Source organism: Psammomys obesus, unplaced genomic scaffold (assembly GCF_907164565.1).
Source record: "Psammomys obesus unplaced genomic scaffold, mPsaObe1.curated_primary_1811, whole genome shotgun sequence".
NCBI classification, from domain to species: Eukaryota; Metazoa; Chordata; class Mammalia; order Rodentia; family Muridae; genus Psammomys; species Psammomys obesus.
This window is the reverse complement of record NW_026596034.1, coordinates 27163324-27189344: the sequence shown is the minus strand read 5'-3', so window position 1 is coordinate 27189344 and position 26021 is coordinate 27163324. Positions and strand designations below refer to the sequence as shown.

General features: G+C 39.9%; 1 protein-coding gene across 1 annotated transcript in view; it reads left to right on the top strand.

Moving 5' to 3' along the window:
- The window catches only part of Glg1 (golgi glycoprotein 1), a 103084-nt gene that overhangs the window by 63044 nt on the left and 14019 nt on the right, over positions 1-26021 (top strand). The window contains exons 6-18 of the mRNA XM_055620827.1: positions 142-213; positions 2297-2480; positions 3240-3454; positions 8465-8586; positions 10682-10783; positions 13132-13285; positions 15416-15553; positions 18601-18687; positions 19433-19495; positions 20544-20657; positions 21752-21840; positions 23558-23675; positions 24600-24692. Coding sequence (XP_055476802.1) covers positions 142-213; positions 2297-2480; positions 3240-3454; positions 8465-8586; positions 10682-10783; positions 13132-13285; positions 15416-15553; positions 18601-18687; positions 19433-19495; positions 20544-20657; positions 21752-21840; positions 23558-23675; positions 24600-24692 — 1551 coding nt within the window. The remainder of the gene's footprint in view (positions 1-141; positions 214-2296; positions 2481-3239; positions 3455-8464; positions 8587-10681; positions 10784-13131; positions 13286-15415; positions 15554-18600; positions 18688-19432; positions 19496-20543; positions 20658-21751; positions 21841-23557; positions 23676-24599; positions 24693-26021) is intronic.

Sequence of the window (26021 nt, the reverse complement as noted above, 5' to 3'; positions counted from 1 at the left end):
TCAAATTGTAAGAGACTCACTCTGACATGCCCTTGAGTTTTCTAATTAACAGTGCATTTAATAAAGGTTCTGTATTAGACTGGATATAGCACAGTGTAGCTACTTAGTTAATAGTAATAATGTGTATGTTTTATTTTACAGACACAAGCTGGTGAAGGAAGAGTGTATAAATGCCTTTTTAACCATAAATTTGAAGAATCTATGAGTGAAAAGGTACCACTTTAAAAGGAACTAATGTTTTGCTAATTTAATGAAGCTCGTGTTTCCCTTTTTTGGTATAGGTTTGAGTGATTATTTCTTGAGAACAGTCTCATAACCTAGACAGACCTCAAACTCAGCATGGAGCCAAGGATGACTTTGGAGTCCTGATCCTCCTTCTTCTACCTCCTAAGTGCTGGGATTAGTATGTGCCACCACTCCTGGATTTCACAAACATTCTATTATACAGTTGTCTTGTGGCATTTATGAAGGGTTGATATCAAAACACCCCTCACATACTCAAGCATTAAATATCAAAGGATGGTTGGTCAAGTTTCTTATATAAAATAGCATAGTGTTTGTATATAGCCTATATATATTCTCCTATACACTATTTAAAGTGTCTAGATTGCTTGAAATATCTCACATAATATGGATGAGGTGTTGCTATAGTGATAGTGACTACATTATAATGGGGATGATGATTATAAAATCATCTGTATATAATTAGTACAAATACAATTTTATTTTCCCCAAATATGGATCTACAAAACTGACTTTACCAAATTATGATTCATACAGTATGGACCCTCCAGAGTTGGGACATTTTTGTTTAAGTGCATGAAGTATATTTGGGTACTTAATGTGATGGCACATAGCTGTAATACCCCACTCAGAAGGCTAAGGCAGGAGGATTTAAAAGTCCCAGATGAGTCTGGGTATATAGTGATGCTCCCATCTATTTTTTTTTTTTAAGATTTATTTATTTACTATATATACAATGTTCTGTCTGCACGTACATCTGCACGCAAGAAGAGGGCATCAGATCTCATTATAGATGGTTGTGAGCCACCATGTGGTTGCTGAGAATTGAACTCATGATCTCTGGAAGAGCAGCCAGGACTCTCAACCTATGAGCCATCTCTCCAACCCGTGATACTTCATCTTAAAAGCAAGAAAGGCCTGGCAATTGCTCAGAGGATAAAGGCACTTGCCAACAAGCATGATGAACTGAGTTCATCCAGAACCCATACGATTGGAGGAGAGACTCAACCTCTGCAGGTTGTCTTCTGACCTCCACACATGTTGTAGTCCATCCACACACATGCCCCACAGTAAGCAAATAAATGTAAAAAAAAGAAAGAAAAACAAAAACCCAGCAAAATGTATTTGTCTTAAACAACAACAACAACAAAAAGATGAAGAAGCTCTAATTGTGATGTCTATACAGTGAGATGACATGTGGGAGTAAAATTGGAGAAAATTTTAAATTAGAATCACATAAGTGCCAGCTCTGCATACTCAGGTATTGTAGGCTATCCACACCAGTGTCATTCACAGAGAGCCAGTTGTTTAATTTTTCATTATTATCTCTTTAAATATCCTATCACTGAATGGATATAAGAATTTTTTAACACTTTGAAAAAGTAACTAATTTTGCAATTCTATCTTTTACTTTCTTAAACATCCAAAGTATTTACCGTCTTCGGAGTAATATAAAGTTCTGTACAATGGAACATCCAAATATAATATCAGCTGTCACTTCAGTTCTTGTGAAATTTATACCAGAAGTGTTGTTGAAGAGGAAAGAATACTTTGTGTCAAGTTTAGCTTAATTGGGCCCACCACAAATCTATGTCATGTCCTTCTAGTAACAATTAGCTAACAGTTCACTGATTTCAGAGTTAACCGGTGGTTTACTCCTTAGTCTTTCCATACTAGAGTAGATTTCTTTTTATTATCATTTATTTTTATTTATAATTTTTCATATATGAATATTTTGCTTGCATGTATGAATGTGTTCCACGTATATGCTGGCAGAAGTTAGAATAGGGCTTCAGAACCCCTGGAACTGGAGTTATGGATGGCTATGCGCCACCATGTAAATGCTGAGAATGGAATCTGGGTCCTCTGGAAAAGGTACAAATGCTCTCAGCTGGTGAGTTACATCTCTAGAGCCAGATTTCAAACAAACTTACAGATAGGCACTTTTGGGAAAAAGTGCAGTTCCCAACCTGGTAGATTCTTAGTTTCTGCTTACCAGAGATACCCACATTTAAGTCTCATTAAGCTTTCATTCCTTATATTCTTTCCCCAGTGTAGAGAAGCACTAACTACACGCCAAAAGCTTATTGCCCAGGATTATAAAGTCAGTTATTCATTGGCGAAATCCTGTAAGAGTGACTTGAAAAAATATCGGTGCAATGTGGAAAACCTTCCTCGGTCCCGGGAAGCCAGGCTCTCTTACCTTCTGATGTGCCTGGAGTCGGCTGTGCACAGAGGTGATGCTTCATTTCTTTTTTTAATGTATACTCTAAAGCTTCTTGTACCTCCAAGAAGTAGTTTCCTTTTGTATTTCTTTTAGACATTTTAATTTTTAGAATGACCATATTCTTCAGAAGAATAGGATAATATTATGTCACGTGAGTTTTGGGTCAAAGTGATTTGACTTCAAATTATGGCTCTATCACTAAACTGACTTATTAACTTTTATGTGTTTAGATTTGGGGTGGGGGAGGTGTTGTTGCTGTTTAAGTTTTTCCTGTTCACATTTACAGCTCAAAGACATGGGTGAGCTCTCATGAATATTTGAAGAATAGTCTTTTCCACAAACTTTAGCTGTTTAGGGCAATAGGGATTGTTTTCAGTTGTTTTGTTGTTGTTGCTTTTTACTACCCCTAATAATTTTCATATTGATTACATAGCGTGAATGAAACCATGCGTTCAATCCCCTACATCCCCCCCCCCAAAAAAAAAAGGAAAGAAAGAAAAAGCCTTCCTTTTTTTGCGAGACATTTGCATTACTAATTCATATGATCTCTATTGTACAGCCCTGCAGGACAAACCTGGGTCTATAGAGAATAGGCTTGTTTTATGGTGCTAAAACTTTGGCCAAGTTCTAAGCATTTCAGTCTAGATTTTAATTCTGTCCAGAAAGGTTGTAGCTTATTATTTTCCAGACAGAACCGTGTGCTTTGATGTGTAGATGTTTCTGGTCCTCAAGCACTTTTGCCATATTGTATTTTATACCACCTTAACAGGGCGGCAGGTGAGCAGTGAGTGTCAGGGGGAGATGCTGGACTACCGACGCATGCTGATGGAAGACTTCTCTCTGAGCCCCGAGATCATCCTGAGCTGTCGTGGGGAGATTGAACATCACTGCTCTGGATTACATAGGAAAGGCCGAACCCTCCACTGTCTGATGAAAGTAGTTCGGGGTGAAAAGGGGAACCTTGGAATGAACTGCCAGCAGGCGGTAAGAAAATATGTTTGAACTGCCACCCTGACTATTGTCTTAGTTAGATTACTATTACTATTGCTGTGATCAAATACCATAACCAAAACAACCTGGGAAGAAAAGGGTTTATTTTACATGCATATTCTTTCACATCATAGCCCATCATTGAAGCAAGTCAGGAATTCAAGCAGAAATCTGGAGGTGGAAGCCGATGCAGAGGCCATAGGGAATTGCTGCTTATTGACTTGCCCCTTGTAGCTACCTACTCAAATGCTCAACCTACTTTTTTTATAGAACTTGGGACCACCTGCCCAGAGGTGGCACCATTCATGATGGACTGGGTACACCTCCCAATCCTAATTAAGAAAATGCCCTACAACCCGTTTTTCAAAAAAGATTTATTTATTTTGTATATGGTGTTCTGTCTGCATGTACACCTGCACACCAGAAGAAGGCATGAGATATCATTATAGATAGTTGTGAGCCACCATATGGTTGCTGGGAATTGATCTCAGGACCTTTGGAAGAACAGCCAGTGCTCTTAACCATTGAACCATCCATCTTTCCAGCCCCTACAGCTCAATCTTATGGAGGCATTTTCTCAATGCCTTCTCTCAAATGACTCTAGGTTATGTCAAGTTGACATAAAACTAGCCATCACAATGAACATCAAGTACTAAAGATATGCAAATTTTTATGGGCAGGTTTTATTAAGGATGTAGAAGTTGCTACATAAGAAAGCTTGAGTTCATAATCAATAAAAACTGCTGTGGAGTTAGGTAAAGAAAGTTCATTGTGTTTTTATTTCTAAAGAACTTGCCTAATTGGATTACTAAACTCAGGATAAAGGCAACTCAGTTTCTGCAAAATCAAGAAAGGCTGTTAGCAGAAGAGAACTTGCCTGTCTTAACAAGTTTGAGTGAGTTGAAACTGAGAGTTGACATGAATGGAAAATTTCTGGCTGTTTCTTTTCTTTTTCCTGATATGTTGCAAGCCTGAAGGATCATTTTTAGAATCACATTGCTTTATTAATTAAATCAGAGTAACTATGAATCGAAAGATCTGTCTTTAACCAGCTCTGAACTTTACAAGCAAGAATATGAAGGTGGTTGGGAGAAAATAAAGTGATTCTTGATCTGGTGTTCATAAGCTATCCAGTAACTGCAGATCATAATGCAGAGTCCACAAAATACCATGGAGTGCATCTGTCTCATTACCTGATGATGTCTGTTATTTTTAATTGGATAAATCCTAATGCAATTAGAATACCAAATGCAACTGTAGCACCGTCTGATTTTCCCTCAGGAGATATGAAAGATACTTTAGTTTTATAACCTAAGTGACACTTTAGGAAACTAAATTCATTTTTATTTTGTCTTGGATATTTTTATTAACAATTGAATGTTACCTGAATTTTATTTTTTAGCTAATCATGTAAAATCAGAATTTTACAGCCTGTAACAAAATTTTAGTCTGAAGTACAAGCCTTAGATGTGGAGTAAAAAGTCCCCTTAGCCTCTGTTCACCCTGACCCAGAGCAGATAGTAACACACAGTTATGTTATGCAGCTTACGGTGGGTGAGAAGACATGTAGCTTCTTCTCTAAAAAGCAAAATCAGCTCGCAGGAAGGCTTCTGGGGCCTGCTGTGATTTTTGAAGACTGGTCTGTAGCCCTCTGTAGTCCTTGTTGGCAAGGGCCTGAGGTGTCCTGTGTGCCAATGAATATGCCTGGCTGTAGGCCAGGATGAATCAAGAGACAGCCTCTGCTGTATTTGCTTTCATCCTTAATTCCATCTAGTAAGGTTGTGGAAGGAGGATAGGAAAAAAAAATCTATCATCAGCCTACACCTATTGTAAAGTGTCCAGGAAAAGAAAATAGACTGGGCTCAACTCTCTTTTGGGGCACATAGTTCACTCCCAAGGTTTTTGGAAAGTTAGCTTGTTGAAAGAACTAGTGACTCAGCTTCAAAGATAAATAAGTACCACCCACATCATCGCCCTTTGTGCCCAGAAGAAAGTACTTTCCAAACCCAGAGGGCAGCCACAAGTAGTGAACTATGTGCTTTTGATTGCATTGAGACTAGCATAGAAGAGAAGCTATTCGTTTTTATTGTAGGAATTTTCTTAAGCTTCTTCCCACAAAAACTAAAGGCAATTCCTCCAAAGGGAAATGTGCTTCGCTAGTCAAACTGAATGCTTTACAGCAATTTGGGTGCATTTCTTTCACTTCGAAATTTTTTTTTCTTGACACAGCAGAATTCAGTACCTGTCTCTGCTTGGATTAATTTAGTGATCTGCTAATGGTCAGCAGCAACTACTGAACTGTGAAGCATATGGACAATTACTGTCTTAATGAGTATACACTCCTCCAAACTTACCACAATTGCCAACTGTTAAGTTTTCTTGGGTTATGACTAATGGAATTCAGCACATGCTTTCTCACACCAGGGATGACTAATAATGTATTTTCTAGGCAAAATTTTCTCTGATACTTTGCTCCAGGTTTTTTTGTTAATATCAGGCAGGGGCCAGAACATGTGTATAGTCATAACATCAGTTTATATTCTTTCTTGTTTGTTTTGTTTTCTGTTTGTTTGTTGTTTTGTTTTCGAGACAGAGTTTCTCTGTAACTTTGGCTATCCTAGAACTCACTCTGTAGACCAAGCTGGCCTCAAACTCAAAGAGATCCAACTACCTCTGCCTCCTGAGTGTTGGGATTAAAGGCGTGTGCCACTATTGTCCTGCTTTGTTTTTATTTTTTGTTTTTTTGAGACAGGATCTCTTTGTGTGGTCCTGGATGTCCTAGAACTTGCTATTTAGACAGGCTAGCCTTGAATCTGCAGAGATCGGCCTGCCTCTGCCTCCCAAGGCCTGGGATTAAAAGTGTTCATTACTGCTCCTAGCTCAGTTTATATTATAATCATATATTTTCCACATTCCCATCACTGAATTCTAGAATGGAAATGATTCCTTGAATTGTTAGCCTACTAGACTCTGTGGGACATTGGAAAAAGATGTCACTATCTTGATCTTGGTCATCAGGTGTCATAATTTACTGACAAAGTAGTTTTCCTACCAGCAAAGTACAATATTCTTTAGCTTTTCCAAATTTCCACCATACATTGCAGAAATACCTTCGATCCCAGAATATTGATACTTTCTTTCATTTTTCTCTTAATTACTCTTTTTAGGATAGTAAAATTGGGATCTTTCTTTAGTTCCTTTTATCCACAATCTACGTAAAAGTATGTAAAAGGGCCAGAGCTTTTGTTCGAACCACTGTGGGATCACAGGTCAAATGTGTACAGATCAGAGAAGGCTCTGAGAAAGGATAAACCAGCGACACAGAAAGTGACCAGTTCTTCAGAGGGGGAAAAAAAGAGCTTAAAGCAGTAAGGGTTGTAGTTTTTTATTTTTCCTTCTCTCATTTAAGATTCCCACTCTACAGCACTATCTGCTACCCATCTGTAGTAATAATGATCTTCTGTCTATAAAATGTTTTGCAGTTTATTTACCGTTCTGTTTTTCCATGTGGTATTAATGACTGTCTCTCTGTCTGTCTTGTCTGTTTGGGGGTAGTCATCTTGGAACTCTGAACCAGGCTGGCCTTAAACTCGCCTGCCTCAGCACTGTGGTAAAGACGTGCCTCACCACATTCATTTCTTAAAAGCTGTAGTTAGAAGAACTAAAACTTGGGCTGGAAAAAATAGCTCAGAAGTTAAGAGCAATGACTGTTCTTCCAAAGGTCTTGGGTTCAATTCCCAGCAGCCACATGGTGGCTCACAACCATCTATAAGAAAATCTGGTGCCCTCTTCTGGTGAGCAGGTGTACATGCAGGCAGAACACTATACATAATAAATAGATGTTTAAAAAAAGAGAGAGAAAAAGAACAACAACAACTAAAATTTAGGTTTAGAGAGATGATTACAGAGTTAGGAGCACTTCTAGAGAAGCTGAGTTCCCTTCCCAGCATCATATTGTGATGTAAAACATCTGTAGCTCCAGTCCCAAGGGATCTGATGCCTTCTGGTCTCCACAGGCACTGTACTGTGCATGAGTTGCATAGGCATACATGTAGGCAAAACACATAAAATAAAAATTAAAAAAAAGAAGAGAGCAAAACCATGAGACAGGTGAACTAGCCCAGCCCTCAAAGCTTGGTCACACAGGAACAAACCAGCACTTGACTGTGGGTCTTCTGACCCGGAATTTCTTCATGCTCCACTCTGAGACTCCTGGTTTCCTGCCTTTATTCTACAGTAACGGATGAGCCACGTGGAAGTATATGGGAAAATGCATTCTTAGTTTCAGATATTTTACAGCAAGCATTTTGTGGCAATACTTGTGGTATTAATATAGTTGGTAAAAAGTAAAAAATTGTAAGCATTCTTGTTTTCTGTTTGTCTATTTGTCTGTTTGCTTTTCGGGACAGGGTTTCTCTGTGTGGCCCTGGGTGTCCTGGAACTCAGTCTGTAGATCAGACTGGCCTGGAATGCAAAGATTTGCTTGCTTCTGCCTCCTGAGTGCTGGGATTAAAGTGCACCCAGCACATTCTTGTTTTCTAGTTCCATCTGTGACACAGGGTTAAATGAAATGTCTTAGCTACTTTAATAAAACATAATACGCTTGTTATGGTACCAATGTCATTACAGCAAAATTTACAGCCTTTATAGGATCAAACTTGTTCTCTGATTGGGGCTGTCTTTTCTTTTATTGTTTTCAACTCTGCTGTCTAAGTACCAGGTTGAGATATCAGATTAGTCTAGAAGGAGCCTGCATTGGTCCATTGTAAAGATTTGTTTTGCAAATGGCCCGGTGAAGGGTCAGATGAGGTAAGTGTAGAAGTTCTGCAGTGACCTCAACAGAAAATCTGGAGCAATTGGAAAATGTTCCAGCAGCTTTGTTAACTTGGCCAGTAACATTTGTAGAATCTTACTTAGATTGTGTTGTGTTAAGCTGGACTGAGCATCTGATGGTCTGACATTGTTCTTCTCAGTGACTAAATACCTTTTTTCCCCCCAATTCAGCTTCAGACACTGATTCAGGAGACTGACCCTGGCGCAGATTACCGCATCGATCGAGCATTGAATGAAGCTTGTGAATCTGTAATACAGACAGCCTGCAAACATATACGATCCGGAGACCCAATGTAGGTTCTTTTATTTGTAGTACTGTCCATACTGTATTTTATTTGGCAGCACAGAAAACACTGCCTCAAATGACTTTTGAGTAGCTGAACATCTTGATTGAAGTTTTGTTGGACAGGGACACACACCAAACTTTTGGTAAAACTAATATTAAAATTGAGACTTCTGATCTGCCTCACCCATGATGTAGACATACCTACAATCAGAACTGTGATGGTATTTGCTGACAATGACTGGGAATATGTGGACCTGTCTATTAGTCACTGAGCAACACCCTGTAATACAGAGACACTCAGGATAAAGTGACATGTACACTGACATTCTCTCCTTTTCTTCCTTTTGTACTATCTCCCTGTGTGTATTGGTTACTTGAAGTCATCAGAAAGCAGTTAATCATAATTGAGACTGAAAAGAACATGTATTTATAATCTATGGTCATAGGCAGACTGAATAGTGGCATTTTATTCAAGATATCAGAAAGCTAATTAAATGCTTACATTTTTGTAAAGTATTTGATTTTCAATTGTTTTATTCCATATGATGTGAAAACAGTTCCTAAAATAGTTTTCTGTTCTATATAACTCTCTATAGCTTGTTTCTAGGAATGCCTAGCAATAAAGTGAATATAGTCCAGGTTTACCATCAGTCTTCTCTGTGAAAGTGATTACTGTTCATGTTGCAGGAGAAAATTAAAGCTTAAAGCTTTTTTAATTTTATTATTTTAATTTATGTATTTTTTGAACAGGGTTTCTATGTATATCCCTGGCAGTCTAGAATTCTGTAGATCAGGCTGGCCTCGAACTCAGAGATCTACCTACCTCTGCCTCCTGAGTGCTGGGTTTAAAAGCATGCACCACTACGCCTGGCAACTTAAAGCTGTTTACGTTGGTAAAGGAAGTGGATGAGCAAACTTAGACTAAGAATTTTTAACTATGTCAACTAGAAAAGGGACAGGGGAAAAGGAGATTCATTTTATGTGTAATAGGCATTTTCCCTGCGTGCATGTCTATGCACTATTTGCTTGCCTGTTAACACACAATAGCCAGAAGAGGGTGTCAGTTCCCTGGAATCAGAACAGTTATGGGGGTGCTGGGAATTGAGCTGAGTCCTGTTGAGGAACAACCAGTGCCCTTAAACACTGACACATCTCTCTATCCTCAACATTTTTGGTTAAATACAATGTATAGCCCTTTGCGGGGTCTTGAAACATTTTAAAAGACATGAGATAATTGAAAATATTTGAGGGGTAGGGACAACAGGGTTGTGTTTGTTTGTTTGCTTGCTTGGTTTGTTTTTTGAGACAGGGTTTCTCTGTAGCCCTGGCTGTCCTGGAACTCACTCTGTAGACCAGGCTGTCTTCAAACTCAGAGATCCTCCTGCCTCTGCCTCCTGAATGCTAGAATTAAAGGTATACATCACCATGGCCTGGACTAGGTTTTTACTTTATATGAAGGATTTACCTTTTTTGTTTAGTTTAGTTTTGTTTTGTTTTGTTTTAAGATTTATTTATTTACTTACTTTATATAGTATTCTGGCTTCCTGTGTGCCTGCACGCCAGAAGAGGGCATCAGATCTCATTATAGATGGCTATGAACCACCATGTGGTTGCTGGGAATTGAACTCAGGACCTTTGGAAAAATAGCCAGTGCTCTTACCTTCTGAGCCATCTCTCCAGCCCCAGGATTTACCTTTCTGTTGTTGCCACTAAAATGATAATGATCTCAGATTTTAGAGAAATAGGCCAAGATTTGCTTCAATTATCAGGACACTGAGCTAAAACAAATTTGTTGATAGGTTCCCAAAAGCTCTAAGAAGGAAAGGTGGCCAGCATACTACTGTCTACTCTTGTATATGTTGGAACGTTTTCACAGCAAATGATTGAAATAAAGCTGCTACACAGATCTTATGCATGCAGAGTTTGAAGTACAAAATGACTGAAAGCTGGTAGAAAATAATCACTGTCAAGTTCAGTTAATTTATGTGATTCTCAGAAAAAATAAATCATGTCACCCTAGAGAAAGACTGTATTGAAATGAGAGTTTTGGAGCCTGTCATCAAAACATTTTTTCATTACAATTTCACCTCTTTAATGACCAGGATTCTTTCATGTCTGATGGAGCATTTATACACAGAGAAAATGGTAGAAGACTGTGAACACCGTCTCTTAGAGCTGCAGTATTTTATCTCTCGGGATTGGAAGTGAGTATTTTAAAACAAGGCGCTGACTCATTCTGTTCCCTTGTATGCTCAGTATCAGATGGATGGGTATGCATATGGGGAAGAACTTAATAGTTTATCAGTATGTATATATGTGTTGGTTTGTTTGTCACAGAGAGCCTGTGGGAGTCAGAGGACAACTTTATGGGGTCTGTTTTCTTCCCTCCACTCTTACGTAGATTCTGAGAATCAAACTAGGGTCACCAGGCTGGCACCATAAAGTGCTTTACCCAGTGAGCCATCTTGCCACCCACATGTGTTTGTTTGTTTGTTTGTTTGTTGACTTTTTTTCAAGACAGGCTTTCTCTATGTAACAGCCCTGGCAGCCCTGGCTGTCCTGGAATTTTCTTGTAGACCACACTGACCCTAAACTCACAGAGATTCCCTGCATCTGCCTTCTGAGTACTGGCATTAAAGGTGTGCACCACTATGCCCAGCCCATATGTGTTTTTTTTTTTTTTTTTTAAGATTTATTTATTATGTATCCAATGTTCTGTCTGCATGTACACTTGCACACCAGAAGAGGGCACCAGATCTTACTAGAAATGGTTATGAGCCCCCATGTGGTTGCTGGGAATTGAACTCAGGACCTTGGCAAGAGCAGCCAGTGCTCTTTACCTCTGAGCCATCTTTCCAGTGCCCACATGTGTTTTTAAACCCAGGGCTTCATACTTGAAGAGCATACACTCCTCTACTAAGCTGTGTTCCCACACATACTTTTATATTTTACATCAGTAACAACAAATTCTTTTCAAATTCTGGGCTAACCATCTCCAGCCCTCAGAAAACCTATTCTTACTTCTTCTAGAGCAGTATCTAAAAGCAGAGTCAACCCATTGCCGGTCTTTACCAAGCATCCCTGCTCAGCACTACTTTGGAATTTGTACTCGGTGTTTTTGGTGTGGGGAGGGGGAGAGGGTGGAAGGGAGTGTCCTGGTACTCATGCAGACAGAAAGAGCATTTTCAGCTTTGACTCTAAAAAGATAACAGTGCATAAATAACATTTTTATTTTTCTAATCCTTCTCTCATCCTGTTAGCAAAATAAAAAGAAAGGATGAACAAGTAGAATGCTGTCTTACAATCAGAATCACTGAAGACTATGCTGTGTTCACATCTTCTTTCTGTACTTTGTTTTCTTTTTTATGTCCAGTACTGCTGACACGGGGTTCCATTGCTGCTTCATTCTCTCATTAGCTGCTTCCCATTTACCTTATTTAAGTCATCACTATAGTGTCTTTACTCTTTTTGATGATTGATTTATGCTTTGTTGACATGTGTGAATGGGAAAAGGTTACTTGAGGTTTGATGTGGTTTTTATAGATTAGTGTGGAAGGCCAGGCATTATGGCACAAGAGTGTTAATATGTATAACGAAGGCTGAAGCAGGAATTTTGCAAGTTCAGGACAACCCTTGACTACATAGCAAGACCCTTTTTCAAACAAATAAATAAATAGGCATAGAAAGGATCAAGGGAAACTGAATGATAGCTTTCCTGAGCTTCTTCAAGCCATCTGAATGGGATTATCTTGAGTTTACTGTTCCTCTCTAATCAAAATAGGGATTTCTCCTCCTCTCTCAGCTCTTTCTCCCGTGATCAGAAACGTCCTTCACAGTTTCATGAAATCTTAACATTAGCTTCTCTCCTTCCATGAGATAGCTTCCCCTACAGTTGACAATAAAATGTGACCAGATTCAAACATTCCCCAGTCTGATTTGGAGAAAATACGCAGGTTCAATACATAATCCATGTTCTTAGATGAATCAGAGTTAAATGATTTATGATTAGTTAAGCAATTTTCAGGTGAATTAAAGAAACCAATACATTATCTTCCATAAGATGATGAAGCCAGTGGTTTTGCTGACTGTTTTTCCTGTCATCCTGTTGAAGCTAGTGTATCATAGAGTTGCATTCATCCTAGGAAAAAGTACTTGTAAAATTATGAATTTCCTAGGCTAGCTGCAAACCTAGTTTTACTGTTTGCTGCCTGGCCTGCTAAGTCTAACAACAACAGCAGATACGTTACAGAAGCCTGAGTGATGTGTCTGAGGGAGAGTAGACGTCTTCTTTGTGAAGATTAACAAACTTGTATAAATTGACATGTGTTGTGAGTGGCATTCAGAGTGGGGTGTGGCTGCTTATGCCTATCATTTCACTTTAGGAAGTGAGGTTAGGAGGATCAGGAGCTCCTTCTCAGTTTCATGGCAACTTCAGAGCCAGCCTGAATTATATGGGACATTATCTGAAAGGAAGGAACAAAAAAACCTTTTAGCATGTATGAGAAGGAAAATATGGAAAGTAGTGCTTCTCTTTTAACTCTTAACCTTCTAGATTGGACCCTGTTTTATACCGAAAATGCCAGGGAGATGCTTCTCGCCTTTGCCATACCCATGGTTGGAATGAGACCAGTGAACTGATGCCTCCTGGAGCTGTGTTTTCTTGCTTATATAGACACGCCTACCGCACAGAAGAGCAAGGAAGGAGGGTATGCTGTCACCCTGGTTCCTCCTGCTGCCGTTTGTTTCCTACCTGCTGTTCTGGTTTCTGTCCCACAAGGAAGCCTTTAGGTGTATGAGGTGGGATGGGATGGTGCTGTGAGAAATGCAGTCCTCCAGTGAGTGTCCCTGCAGGTTCAGTTGTGCCACCAGCTTTCCTTCCTGTGCCTTGGTTTGTTTTTGTTTTAAACAAAATATTTGGGGAAACATTTCTAAGTTTTCTCATTCATTTTTCATAATTCAAATTACAAATGGACAATTAAATTCTGCTGTTCTAACTTTATTTAGCTTTGAAGTTTCATTAGATGCTTTTAGCTGGGATACAAATGGTTCTTTAGGCTTCTGCCTTTGGCACCAAAATATAAATGATTTATATTAATGAGACTCTCTGGCAGTGCACTAGTTGGAGCAGAAGCTTCCATACAAGCTTCTTGGCATTACCCTGCCGCCCTTTGAGTATCTGTGTGAGCTTAGCTGTCTCCAGGGGCCGCCCAGATGTGTTGCGTGCTCTCATTCTGAGACCCTGTTGAATGGATTTCTGCATATGTTGCAGACTGAAGCCATGTTCCTACTTCATATACCTGAGTACACATGCCCCTTCTGTCTTGCCTTCAGAACCAGGAGGTACAATTAGAAAACGTCCTGGAACTAGCTCACTAGACCAGGCTGGCCTGGAACTCATAGAGATATGCGTGCTTCCACCTCTGGACTGCTGGGATTAAAGGCATGTGCCACTGCTGCCCAGCTCAGTTTTTATTCTGGCATATCTGATGCTCCTATATCCTGGTATCTCTGTTAGTCATTCAGTAGAAGGTTCTTTCTTTTGTAAATAAAGAATAGACTCCCTATGCTAACTTTTTAGATTTTTTTTTTCATTACATTTTTATTCTGTGTTCACACACACAAGCAGACAGACACTTGTTTTTCGTGGTATACATGTAGAAGCCAGAAGACAACTTGCAGAAGTCTGATTTTTTTTCACCATGTGTATCTTTGGAGATACCTTTACCCACTAAGCCATCTCGCCAAACCCCTTGGTAAAGAATACTTTTTAAAGAATTGAACTGAAATTCACAGAACATAAAATTAATCCTTGTAAGGAAAAATTCAATGGCTTTTGATACATTCACTGTGTTTTACAAATATTGTCAAAATATTCCGTGATTCTGAAAGGGAACTCTTTGAGCTTGAGTCAGTGGATAAATGTGTTTGTGGCCAAGCCTTATGCTCTGAGTTCAGCCTCCATCACCCATGTACCAAAAGGCAAAACCAACTCCTGTAAGTTGTCCTCTCTGTCCATACATTCCATGGCACTTACACAACTACTGTACGTACAGGCACAAATAATAAAGAAATAGATGTAATTTTAAAAGATGAAATGAAACCACATATCCACTAAGGAATTATGTCTGTGTCCTTACCTCAGGTGTGTGTGTTTCAGGATGCAAAGCTGACTATATTGTACCTATTGATGATACCTCTTTTAAGAGCGTCCAAAAGTAATAGTGTTCACCTGTTTCAACCTCTGCTCATTCTGTGTAATTCTCCTATAATGTATATTATATATACTATATAGCACTGACTGTATATTATAACTGATGCTCTGTTATCTCCTGCATGCAGCATGTTTGTGTAAATCTTGCCTGAATCAGATCTAATGTTTTACTCATAGTCAGAATCCCAAGGTAATGTTGTAAACGAACCCTAATTTGAACAGATCTAATTTACCTTTTTTCAGGGTACTTTCAAAACAGGACGCTCTTTTTTTTTTTTTTTTTTTTTTTTGTAATAGCTTAATGAAAATGCTGACTTTTAACTACTTGTAGAGATTTGAACTTTCTGGTTTTCAAGGCAGGGTTTCTCTGTGTAGCCTTGGCTGTCCTCCACTTGTTTTGTAGACCAGGCTTACAATGATCTGCCTGCCTTAGCTTTGGGATTAAAGGTGTACGCCACCAGGCCTGGCTGAGATTTGAACTTCTACCAGCTTTAATTCTTACCCTACAAAATATAATTTGGTATAAAGTTTGGGGGATAAACTTCAGGACTATTTATTAGTTTGCTCTGTCTAGGAACTTCATGTGTTTACTTTTAAAGTGTCTTGCTCATTCTTTCTCATGTAGCTTTCACGGGAATGCCGAGCTGAAGTCCAAAGGATCCTACACCAGCGTGCCATGGATGTTAAGCTGGATCCTGCCCTTCAGGACAAGTGCCTGATAGATCTTGGGAAATGGTGTAGCGAGAAAACAGAGACTGGGCAGGTTGGTGACAGGGTTTCCATTTGCTTTTCCCAATCATAATGCTAGTGACTTATATTTAATGTAAAGTACTCATGAAGTCTATCTCAGTGTTTGCTGGTGTGATTTGATATATTTTCAGTGTTCTTTCTAGAAGAAACCCACCAGAGGCATTTTATTTTGCTTTTTGTGTAAGAACAGTTATATTCTATTATGGTTTCTGTTACTTTTAGAGTTGATTATTTCCCTCTTTGTGTAAAGTTTAGAACCAAGGCACTATGAAGATGGCTCAGAGGTTAAGAGTGCCTGATGCTTTCCCAGTTTCAGTTCTCAGCATCCACATAGTTGCTCACAACTATCTATAACTCTAGTTCCAGTGCTTCCAATGCCCTTTTCTGACTTTCCAAGGCCCAGGCGTGCATATATTTGTATATACATATATTCAGGAAAAACACATATATCTAAACTAAAATAAATCTAAATTTTTTAAAGGAAATATTAACACCAAATTATATCCTGTTCTGACAGTATATAAGATTTTGTGATAGGAATTTTTTTGTACTAGATATTTTTCTTTCCTCATTTTGACTCATTTTTAATTCATTTTACTTTCTATTTTTTACTTTATTTTCTAACATTTATAGACTGAATTAAATCCTTTCATGATAGCAAGGTATAACACATTCATTCATACACACACACACACACACACTTCTGCTATGCAACAGCAGATAATGTGCTTGCCCTAGAACAGCCCATGGAGTTATTTTCTACAGTTGACTAAATTGAGGCTCAGAAAAGAAAAACTTCCTTACTAAAATCTCAAGACTAATTCTAACTAAGCAGTCATTCTATTATAACCTCTCCACAAAGAGCAAACCAGAAAAGAATTTCCTCAATACTTACGTGCCTGCTGTGACTGGTCCCTAAGACTGTGTGTCTAGTTTGGGGAAAGTGTGACTGAAAGTTATGAGCAAGACAGTATGTCTTCATCATGGAACAAGGTAATCAGTGAAGAGTAGGTACTTCCTTAGAGACATCCTAATAGTATAGCTAGGCCTTTAGGCTTCAGTTATACCATGACAGAATTTTCAAAGTCACACATAACTAGACATGGTAGTACATTCTGTAATCTCAAGAACACTTGGGAGGTGGCAGCTGGGCAATCAGTTCAGAGATAGCCTTGGCAGCTCACATCCTTAGTCCCAGCCCTCAGGAGGCAGAAGCAGGTAAATCTCTGTGAGTTTAAGACCAGCCTGGTCTATGAGATCTTGTCTCAAAAAACAAAAATAACAACAGAAAGATAGTATTTGGCTACATAGGGAATTTGCAGCCAGCCTGGGCTGCCTGAGATTTTGTTTCAAACAGCAGGGACTGGACACTCAGTCCAGTTGGTAAAGTGTATATTGTGCAAGTATAGGTTTGATCCTCAGCACCCAAGGGCAAGAGCTTGCTCATGAGCTAGGGTGAGCTAGCTTGTGCTTATAATCTCAGCACTGAGCGAAGAATCGGGCAGATCCCTGGGGCTTACTGTGAAACCAACATAGCCAAATTGGCAACCCCCCACATCCCATTGAGAGACCTTGTCTCACAGACAGGTTGGACAGTTTCAACCCAAGGTTGACCTCTGGTCTCCATATGTATGTGTGCACACACCTAGACATGCACGTCATGCCTACACATGCATGTAGTGGGGAGAGGACACAAAGCCCTACCCTTCCCTGAAGATTCTTTAGTTAATGACTGTGAAGAGATTTTATTATTATTATTATTATTATTATTATTATTAATAACATATTTATTAAGCTATGGTCTCATTATGTAGCCATGGCTGGCTTGGAACTTGCTACATAGACCAAATCTCTTCGTACACAAAGAGATCTTTCTGTTTCTTTCTGTCAGTGTGTAAAGCACAGGCAAAAATCCCAGGAGCTATCAAGTCCTCATGTGCTCGCTGGCTTTAAGAGGCCCCTTGATATGGGCTGGGTTAGAATCTCCACTTATTTGCCCTTAAAGAATTTAAAGAATGTAACATTTGTCATTCCCTGTGAATTTATTATCCAATGATCATTATCTATGTATAACTTCAATGTGCTTGCTATGCAAACCTGAAAACATGAGTTTGGTGGTTGCCACTAAAATTGTAAGGAAAGGACCAAATCCCAAAAGTTGTCCTCTGGCTTCTTCATGTGTCCCTTGATGTGTGCACACGCACACACGTTCATACTCATAGCATTCACATAGTAATAAATTTTAAGTGACAGTTTTTTAAAGATTTTATTTATTTATTTTGAATGTTCTATCTGTATGTACACCTGCATGCCAGAAGACAGCAGTAGAAGGTATAGACGGTTGTGAGCCACCATGTGGTTGCTGGGTATTGAACTCAGGACCTCTGGAAAAGCAGTCAGAGCTCTTAACCACTGAGCCATCTCTCCAGCCCTTAAGTGACATTTTTAAGTGTAGATTTTAAATGGATGATAAACTATATGATCAAAACATATTGAAAATGGAGTGACAGGATGTTAATAGAATAAAATAATAGTTTGTTCTTAAAGGGTCTGGAGAAATAGCTCATCAGTTAAGAGCACTGGATTGTCTTCTGGAGGATGTGAGTTCAGTTTCCAGCACCCATGTGTAGCTTACAACCATTTGTAACTCAAGTTCTAAGGGATCTGACTCCTTCTTCTGGCCTCTGCTGCCTCCAGGCATAAAAGTAGCATATAGACATACAACCATGCAAAAATCTTTACACGTAAAATATTTTTTAAAGAGCCTGCTAAAGTTTATAGGCTGAGGCTCATAGTTTGAAGACAGCTGAATAGCCCCTGTTGGACTTGGAAATTTGGCCTTCTGAATTTGCAAGACTTACTGTGCTAGTTGGCACTCAACCACCGTGTTACGTCAGCATCATGTTATATATCTTAGTTTTGATCAGATAAAGCTTTGTGTTCTGTTTAGTGATGTGGTTTTAAAGGGAAGGAAAACGAGTACAGCAGGAGCAGAGGCTGTCCCACCTCCCCTGTTCACTTACATGACTGAACACCAAGAGCTTGCCTTTTTATGTGCAGGAGCTTGAGTGCCTCCAGGATCATCTGGATGACTTAGCTGTGGAGTGCAGAGACATAGTGGGCAACCTCACCGAGTTGGAGTCCGAGGTGAGTAGTGTATAGCGCCCTGGCCATTATTACTTAGCGTTTTTGTTTCCATGCTCTTGAGAGTAGAGATTCTCTGACAGCGAAAAGAACCCAATCAGTCTTTGCCTACTTACTTACAAGAAGTACATTGTCCTGAGCCCTGACCCCTTCTGTCACAGCTCCAGAAGAGCTACCTATACAGTTAGTTCTTTTGTTTTTCTGCAGTTATCTGACCTTTTCACACTTGAGAAAAGTTATCTCCTGAACTTCAGGTCTGAATCACATTTAAAAGCAATCTAAGCAATCATAATCTCTTATCCCTAAAGCTCTTTTAGTGAAGTCATTTGGTACCATTTCTATGCTTAATAACATGCTGGGACTTCCAGTTATGAAAGATTGAGCACATGTTATACCTGTTATACCCTGAAACCTATTTAACATGAGATAAAAAGTCTTGTAAATGTAGACAGTACTGTTCAGAAATAGAGAACATAAAAACTTCAAAGGATTTGCATGTTCCAATATTATTGCCATATACTTCATCTTCCCTTAGTTCTGACTCTTCATTTATTCAAGTTGATCAATGAAAGGATCTGCCTTCCAGGCATGGTGGCACATGTCAGTACCCAGGAGACAGAAGCAGGCAGATTTCTGAGAATTCTAGCTATGGCTACATAGTTAAGATAAGGACACACATACTTATTGCAACATCCTCTATCGCTGGCCTTTGTAAAGCAGAGTGATTAATCTATTTTATCTTTTACAGGATATCCAAATAGAAGCTTTGCTGATGAGAGCCTGTGAGCCTATAATTCAGAACTTTTGCCATGTAAGTGAAATCTGTAGAAACAAGGATTACTAACAGAACCAAATTCAATGGAACTTTGGGCCCCAAGGATGTAAGATCGTCTCTGTCTTCAGTGTACACTACTCTTGAAAGCTTTAGCAAATAACAGTTGGAACTGAAAATAAGATGGAGGGAGAGGCCAGCATCTGGGATTGCTGAACCTGATTGCAGTGGTAGTAGCACTCTAGATGAGTGCTATATGGCTGGTGGCAGTGGATGAGATGGCTTCATAAGAGAAGACACAAGAGGAAAACTCCAGGGTTTGGCTGGGTTGCTTCTGAGGAACTCTTAGCACTGGCAGTGGCTCCCTTCCTGCTGTCTCCAATACACCTCAGTCCTGAGGGACATTTTACCTTATTTCTTACTTGCTGTTTACCTAGATAGTGGAGGGGAAGTACATTTAGTAACCTGAAGATCTGATAGGCAGGTATTATTCCTAAAGCTGCTGCTGGCATCGTAAAAGGAAATAAGTCAGGGTTAGGTCCTCACAGCAGATGTTCCTGAGTCATGAATTTTATTCTGCTGAACTTTTATCTTTTCTGATTTCTAAGGATTATTTTTGAAGAATTGATGACGTATCTCTCTTTTGAAGGCTTGGGAGAGTCACTCCTATTCACATTTTCCTGGTGGCATTATAGATTGTATTGTGTTTTTTTTTTAACTTTTTTTTTTTTTATTAATGACAGTTTATTTACTTTGTATCCCAACTGTAGCCTCCTCCCTCATCTCCTCCCATGCTCCTCCTCAAGTCCACTAATAGGGGAGGTCCTCCTCCCCTTCCCTCTGACCCTAGTCTGTCAGGTCTCATCAGGACTGGCTGCATTGTCCTCCTCTGTGGCCTGGTAAGGCTGCTCCCCCCTCAGAGGGAGGTGATCAAAGAGCAGCCACTGAGTTCATGTCAGAGACAGTCCCTGTTCTCATTACCAGGGAATCCACTTGGACACTGAGCTGCCATTGACGACATCTGTGCAATATAGATTGTATTGTTAATTATTACAGATAAAGTGTAAATGTGTACTGTCGTTCCCAGGATGTGGCGGACAACCAAATAGATTCTGGGGACCTGATGGAGTGTCTGATACAGAACAAACACCAGAAGGACATGAATGAGAAGTGTGCCATTGGAGTCACTCACTTCCAGCTGGTCAGTCAATTTCCTCTCTCAGCTGCTGGGGTGATTAGTGAATATCTTCCTGCCTTAGAACAGCCAAGCAGTTGTGCTCTTCTCATTATGTTCAATTATGTGAAACTTTTCTCAATAAATGTGACTTTTTTCGGCACCTAGCATGCAGCGACAAATGAGACAAAGTTCTAGAGAACGTTCATTATACAGTAGATAAAAGCAAGAGAGCTGGCAACTCCTGCTCAATACACTGGACCCTGAGTCCTCTCTTCTGCTCTACTGTATTCTTCTGTTCTTTATTTCTTTTCCCTATTGTGTACTGGGGAGTGAATCGAGTGCTTCACAGTTCTCCACTGTACTAAATCCCTACACAGCATGTCTTTTTTTTTTTTCTTTTTAAATCATTCAGTTGAGATCTACCATTTGAATAATGTGGTTGACCACACTCTTTGACCAGTCAGTCAGCTGAGGTTATTAACTGTTTCCCAGAGCATGTAGCCTCAAGCTTGCATTCCGTTATGTTAATAGACTCTCCTCCCTGCAGGAACGTAGACTCTGGTAAAAGATGGCAGAACAGGGACAGTATATATCATGGCTGTACAATCTGGGGTGATTTGAGGAAGGAAAACAAAGCCAGAGCAGGGGTTGGAGAATGAAGAGACTGACTGCAAGAGGAGATACCAAGATAGAACCCTGAAGGAAGTGGTCTCACAAACTATGTGAGACCCTGCCAGAGGAATGCTTTGGCATAGTGAGCCCAGATACATGATTTAGAAGACAGAAGACCAGTGTGCTGTCACAGGGGGAGGCATGAGAGCTTAGCAGATTCTAAAAGGACTTAGGAACAGATTGGCCACAAACTTGATGTGTATCCAAGGATGGCCTTGAACCTGTAAATTTCCTGTGCTTTGTCTGTGTCCCAAATGCTGGTGTTATGGGCACATACCACCACACCTCGTTTTTTATGGGATGCTGAGGATCAGTCAAACCCAGAGCTTTGGACATGTTAGCCAAGTTGCACCCTCAGCCTGTGTGTATGACCATGTATGGATAAAATGTTACTCACTGCTGTTAACTGTAATTTGCCACAGCTGATGTTCTTTCTCATCTTTCAGGTACAGATGAAGGATTTTCGATTCTCTTACAAGTTCAAAATGGCCTGCAAGGAGGATGTGTTAAAACTTTGTCCCAACATAAAAAAGAAGTACGTATCTCTCATTTGATTGGTTCTGCTGCCCAAGCCCCCCTCAGGTACTGAATGAGTATTCCAGTTACGCGGCAGTAGTGGCCCAGAGGCCTCCTGTGTCTCTCTTTGCTAGTGTAACCAAACTGTGCATTGTCTGCACAGACATGCCACAGCTGCCTATAGTCATGCTTGTTCTCAAAAGAAAAGCCCCTGGAGTATGAAAATACGCTTGATTTTTTTTTTTTTTTTTCTGAGTTCAGAACTGCCTGTCTGAATCACTGTAGGAAGTACTGGGAAAGGGCAGTTTCTGAACCAGCTTCTTGCTGCATCACCCCAGTGTGTCATCTCTGCAGAAAAACAGCACACAGACCTCACTGAAGTAGAGCTTCAGGGAGGAAGTAGACTCGACTTGCCTGGGAATTTGTCTTAATGAGGAAACTGATGAGCTTTGACAGCACAGCTGCCCCAGTCTACAAGTTGTTTTTGGGAGGAGAAACATGTTGTTAGAACACAATTTCCCTTCCGGGAATAGGTTCCCATTTTTTACTTTTCTTTTCCTTTTTCCTTTCCTTTCCTCTCCTTTCTCTTTTTTTATATAATTTTTATATTAATTACAGGTATTTACTTTGCCTTTCCTTTTTCCTTTCCTTTCCTCTCCTCTCCTTTCCTTTCCTTTTTCTTTTTTCTTGATATAATTTTTATTTTTTATATTAATTACAGGTTATTTACTTTGCCTTTCCTTTTTCCTTTGTCTCCTTTCCTTTTCCTTTCCTTTCCTTTTCCTCTACCTTTACTGAATATTTCACTTTTAGTATGTGAATGTTGAGAGCACCATTCTTTCTGTGGTCACATTGTTTTTAATAAATAAGCAGTGAATTGTCCCATCACATAGGCTTTGACTCTGTTCCAGTCAGAACAGTAATCCTCATTCAGGCTACTGTCTGGCTTCTGAAGGTGCAGGGGGCCATGATCTAAAGCCACAGTGAGTGCTATGACAAGGTTTAATTTATAATTAGGCCAGAAAAACAATAGTTAACTAATTATGGACAGTTGGGACGGCATATATCAATAATCTCAGAGCTCAAGAGACTAAGAAGAATATGAGGTCCAGGCCATTCTGGGATACATTATAAGATGAGACCCTGATTTTTTTTCTTTTTATTTTAAGAAAAAATTAAAACAGTATACTATATTAAAAGCTATCTGAATATAGAGCTAGGAGGTGGTGGCGCAGGCCTTTAACTACAGCACTCAGGCAGAGGCAGGTGATCTCTGTGAGTTGAAGACCAGCCTAGTCTACATAGTGAGTTCCAGGACAGCCAAGGCTAAACAGAGAAAATCTCCTCAAAAAAAATTATATGAATATAGATGTAATATCTATAGCTCTATACATAGCAGTCTCACATACTTTTTCCCCCTTTTAAATTCAGAACTTTTACCTTTTCAGTTAAATGAAGTTATTGTTAAGTGTTTATTTGGCAAGTCCAGATTGACAAGGTCACTGCTGCTAGTCTTTTTGAGCCATCGTTAATAGGGGGGCAGTTAAATTATTGAACACCACAACAGTGAGGCTTATAAGGAAAACATTTAAAACACAGCATGCGCACATGCACACACGCACACGCACACAGACATACGAGTACTGCATAAATAGAATGGTCCCTGCCCTGTTCTGACCCAGTGCTTGGGCATTCACCCCACTCCTGACAGTCTAATGCCTTTCTTTCTACTGCAGGGTGGATGTTGTGATCTGCCTGAGCACCACGGTACGCAACGACACTCTGCAGGAAGCCAAGGAGCACCGGGTGTCACTGAAGTGCCGCAAGCAGCTCCGTGTGGAGGAGCTGGAAATGGTAATGCTTCCAGAAACCACAGGACCAGTGCTTGGTCAGCTGCGGGATCAGAAACGGGAGAAGGTTTCTGCTACCGTTGTGAAGTATAAGACATGCAGTAATAGTTAAAAAGCTTTCCATATGATATTAGCTTCTTCTTTACTGTTTCGAATTTTGTTTTAAATGATAGAACATTTTTCTACGACACAACAATGGAAGCCAAACTGGATTTCACTCAAAGTGAAATCATTGCTGTCATTGGCTCAGTACTGTCCTCAAGGACAAGTCTTTTCCTGTCTACTCAGGTATCCTTGGCATCACTTCATCATAAGGCTGGTCCTCTGTGGCTGCAGGATGGCTACCTAAGCAACTGAACTACCTGCTTCACTTTTTATCTCCAGCAAGAAAGGGGAAAAGAGAAATCTCCCTTCATCTTGAAATAAAACCCCTTCCCTTAAACTGAAGTGTGTCAGTTTGGGGGCTGTAGTTGTCTCCCAGGGGGCCCATTGAGGCAACTGAAGAGGGGGAATAGGGGACAGCTTCAGCTACTGTTGTGAAGCATGAGACACGGAGTCCCAAATGAAGTTTTACCGTATGACAGTGTCTTGTTAACACTGCTGCCACCTAGAGAAGTCATTAGTCAACAAATAAGTGTATAAGAATTTGACATCTCCAGAGCGCTAGAGAGATGGTTTAGTGGTTAATAACTCTTGCTTCTCTTCCAAAGAACCCGGTGTCAGTTCTCAGCACCCACGGCAGGTATCTCATGCCTTTTTGTAACTCCAGCTCCACAACCACATATAGTGTAAAACAGTACAAGGAAGCCTTCAGTTTTATAAATGCATGCTATGCATACATTATAGATATACACACATATTTTATGTATATGTTGACGTCTCCAGCTTAAAAATCTCTCACTTTCCATACTGGCTCCCTCTCATGCAGACGGAGGACATCCGTTTGGAACCAGATCTGTACGAAGCCTGCAAGAGTGACATCAAGAACTACTGTTCTGCAGTGCAATATGGAAATGCTCAGGTAGTTTTTTTTGTTTTTTTTTTTTTTTAAATTACAGAATCAAGTCAAGCTACCATTGCAGCAGCCAGGTCCTCACTGGTGAGACAACAGCCGCCATGTCCTGATCACTTTAATTGTCCCCTTTGGGTATCTCAGAGTATTTTTCCCAATTTCTCCCCTGCACCTGCTCTGCCTAGGAAGCTCCTGGTGAACCTTTACATGTTTAATCTGTGTGGTTTCCCCAGTAACTCCACATCTGATTTCACCCAGTGTTCTCCTGCATATGTCTCTTTTAGGACATCATGAATGCTAGGTTAGCACTCTCCTACTGAGCTACATCCTTACTCTTTTCTTTCCATTTATAATTAGAACATATTAATTGTTCAAAATAACGTGTTTTGTGATTTGTTTATATGTGTATTATCATATACCTTGAGCGTATTTGCTCCTTTATTCAGCTATCACAGCCTACCCATGATCTGCATTTTCTTTCCTCATAGCCCATCACACAGGAATTTTTGCGTGTTTGATTTTTAGGACAAGGTCTCATGTTACCTGCCTAGCCTCAAACTCTCTAGGTAGCTTAGGGAGGATGGTCTTCAACTACTAGGCTACCTGGCTTAAACCACCTTGCCCAGCACTGCAGGGAGATCTTGTTAGACACCAAGTAAAATCACCCATGGATCTTTTTTTAAATACACAGAAACAAAGCCCAGAATCTCCAGGGATAAAATGCAGGTTTTCGTGGGGTTTTTTTGGGTTTTTTTTTTGTTGTTGTTGTTGTTGTTTTGGTTGTTGTTGTTTTTGTAAATATCTGCTTATTCAGCTAGGCTCTGAGATCCTTTCTTCCCCAACTTGTATCTGTGGTTGCCAATGCAGAGTCTGAGTTCTTTTTTTCTCTCTCTCTCTGTATCTCTCCCTGTCTTCTTCCTGCCCTGCCTCCCCGCTTCCTCCCTCTCTCTCTTGCTCACTTGCTGTTTCTCTCCCCCTGCCCCCTCTCTTTGTCTCTCTCTTTCATAATCTTTCTATTAGGTTTTAGTTTTCCGTTTGATGATGTATAATTTTGATGAAAATGAGACCAGACAGGATCTTGTTTTTGTCATGGTAGTATAATAATATGGTTTGGTGCTTTGTATTTGATTATTAATTATTTTTTTCCCCTGAGGTCTACTTGCTATCTTTTACATGCAGACTTACCACACACCCCAAGTAATGCTGTGTAACCTTGCCTCCAAAATTATCCGTGATTGGCTAAATAAGAGGCCTATACCTGGGCAGGGCAAAGTGAGCTAGGCATAGCCAAGGTTTCAGGCTTAGAGGACAGAAGGATCACAGGACTGAGGACAGACA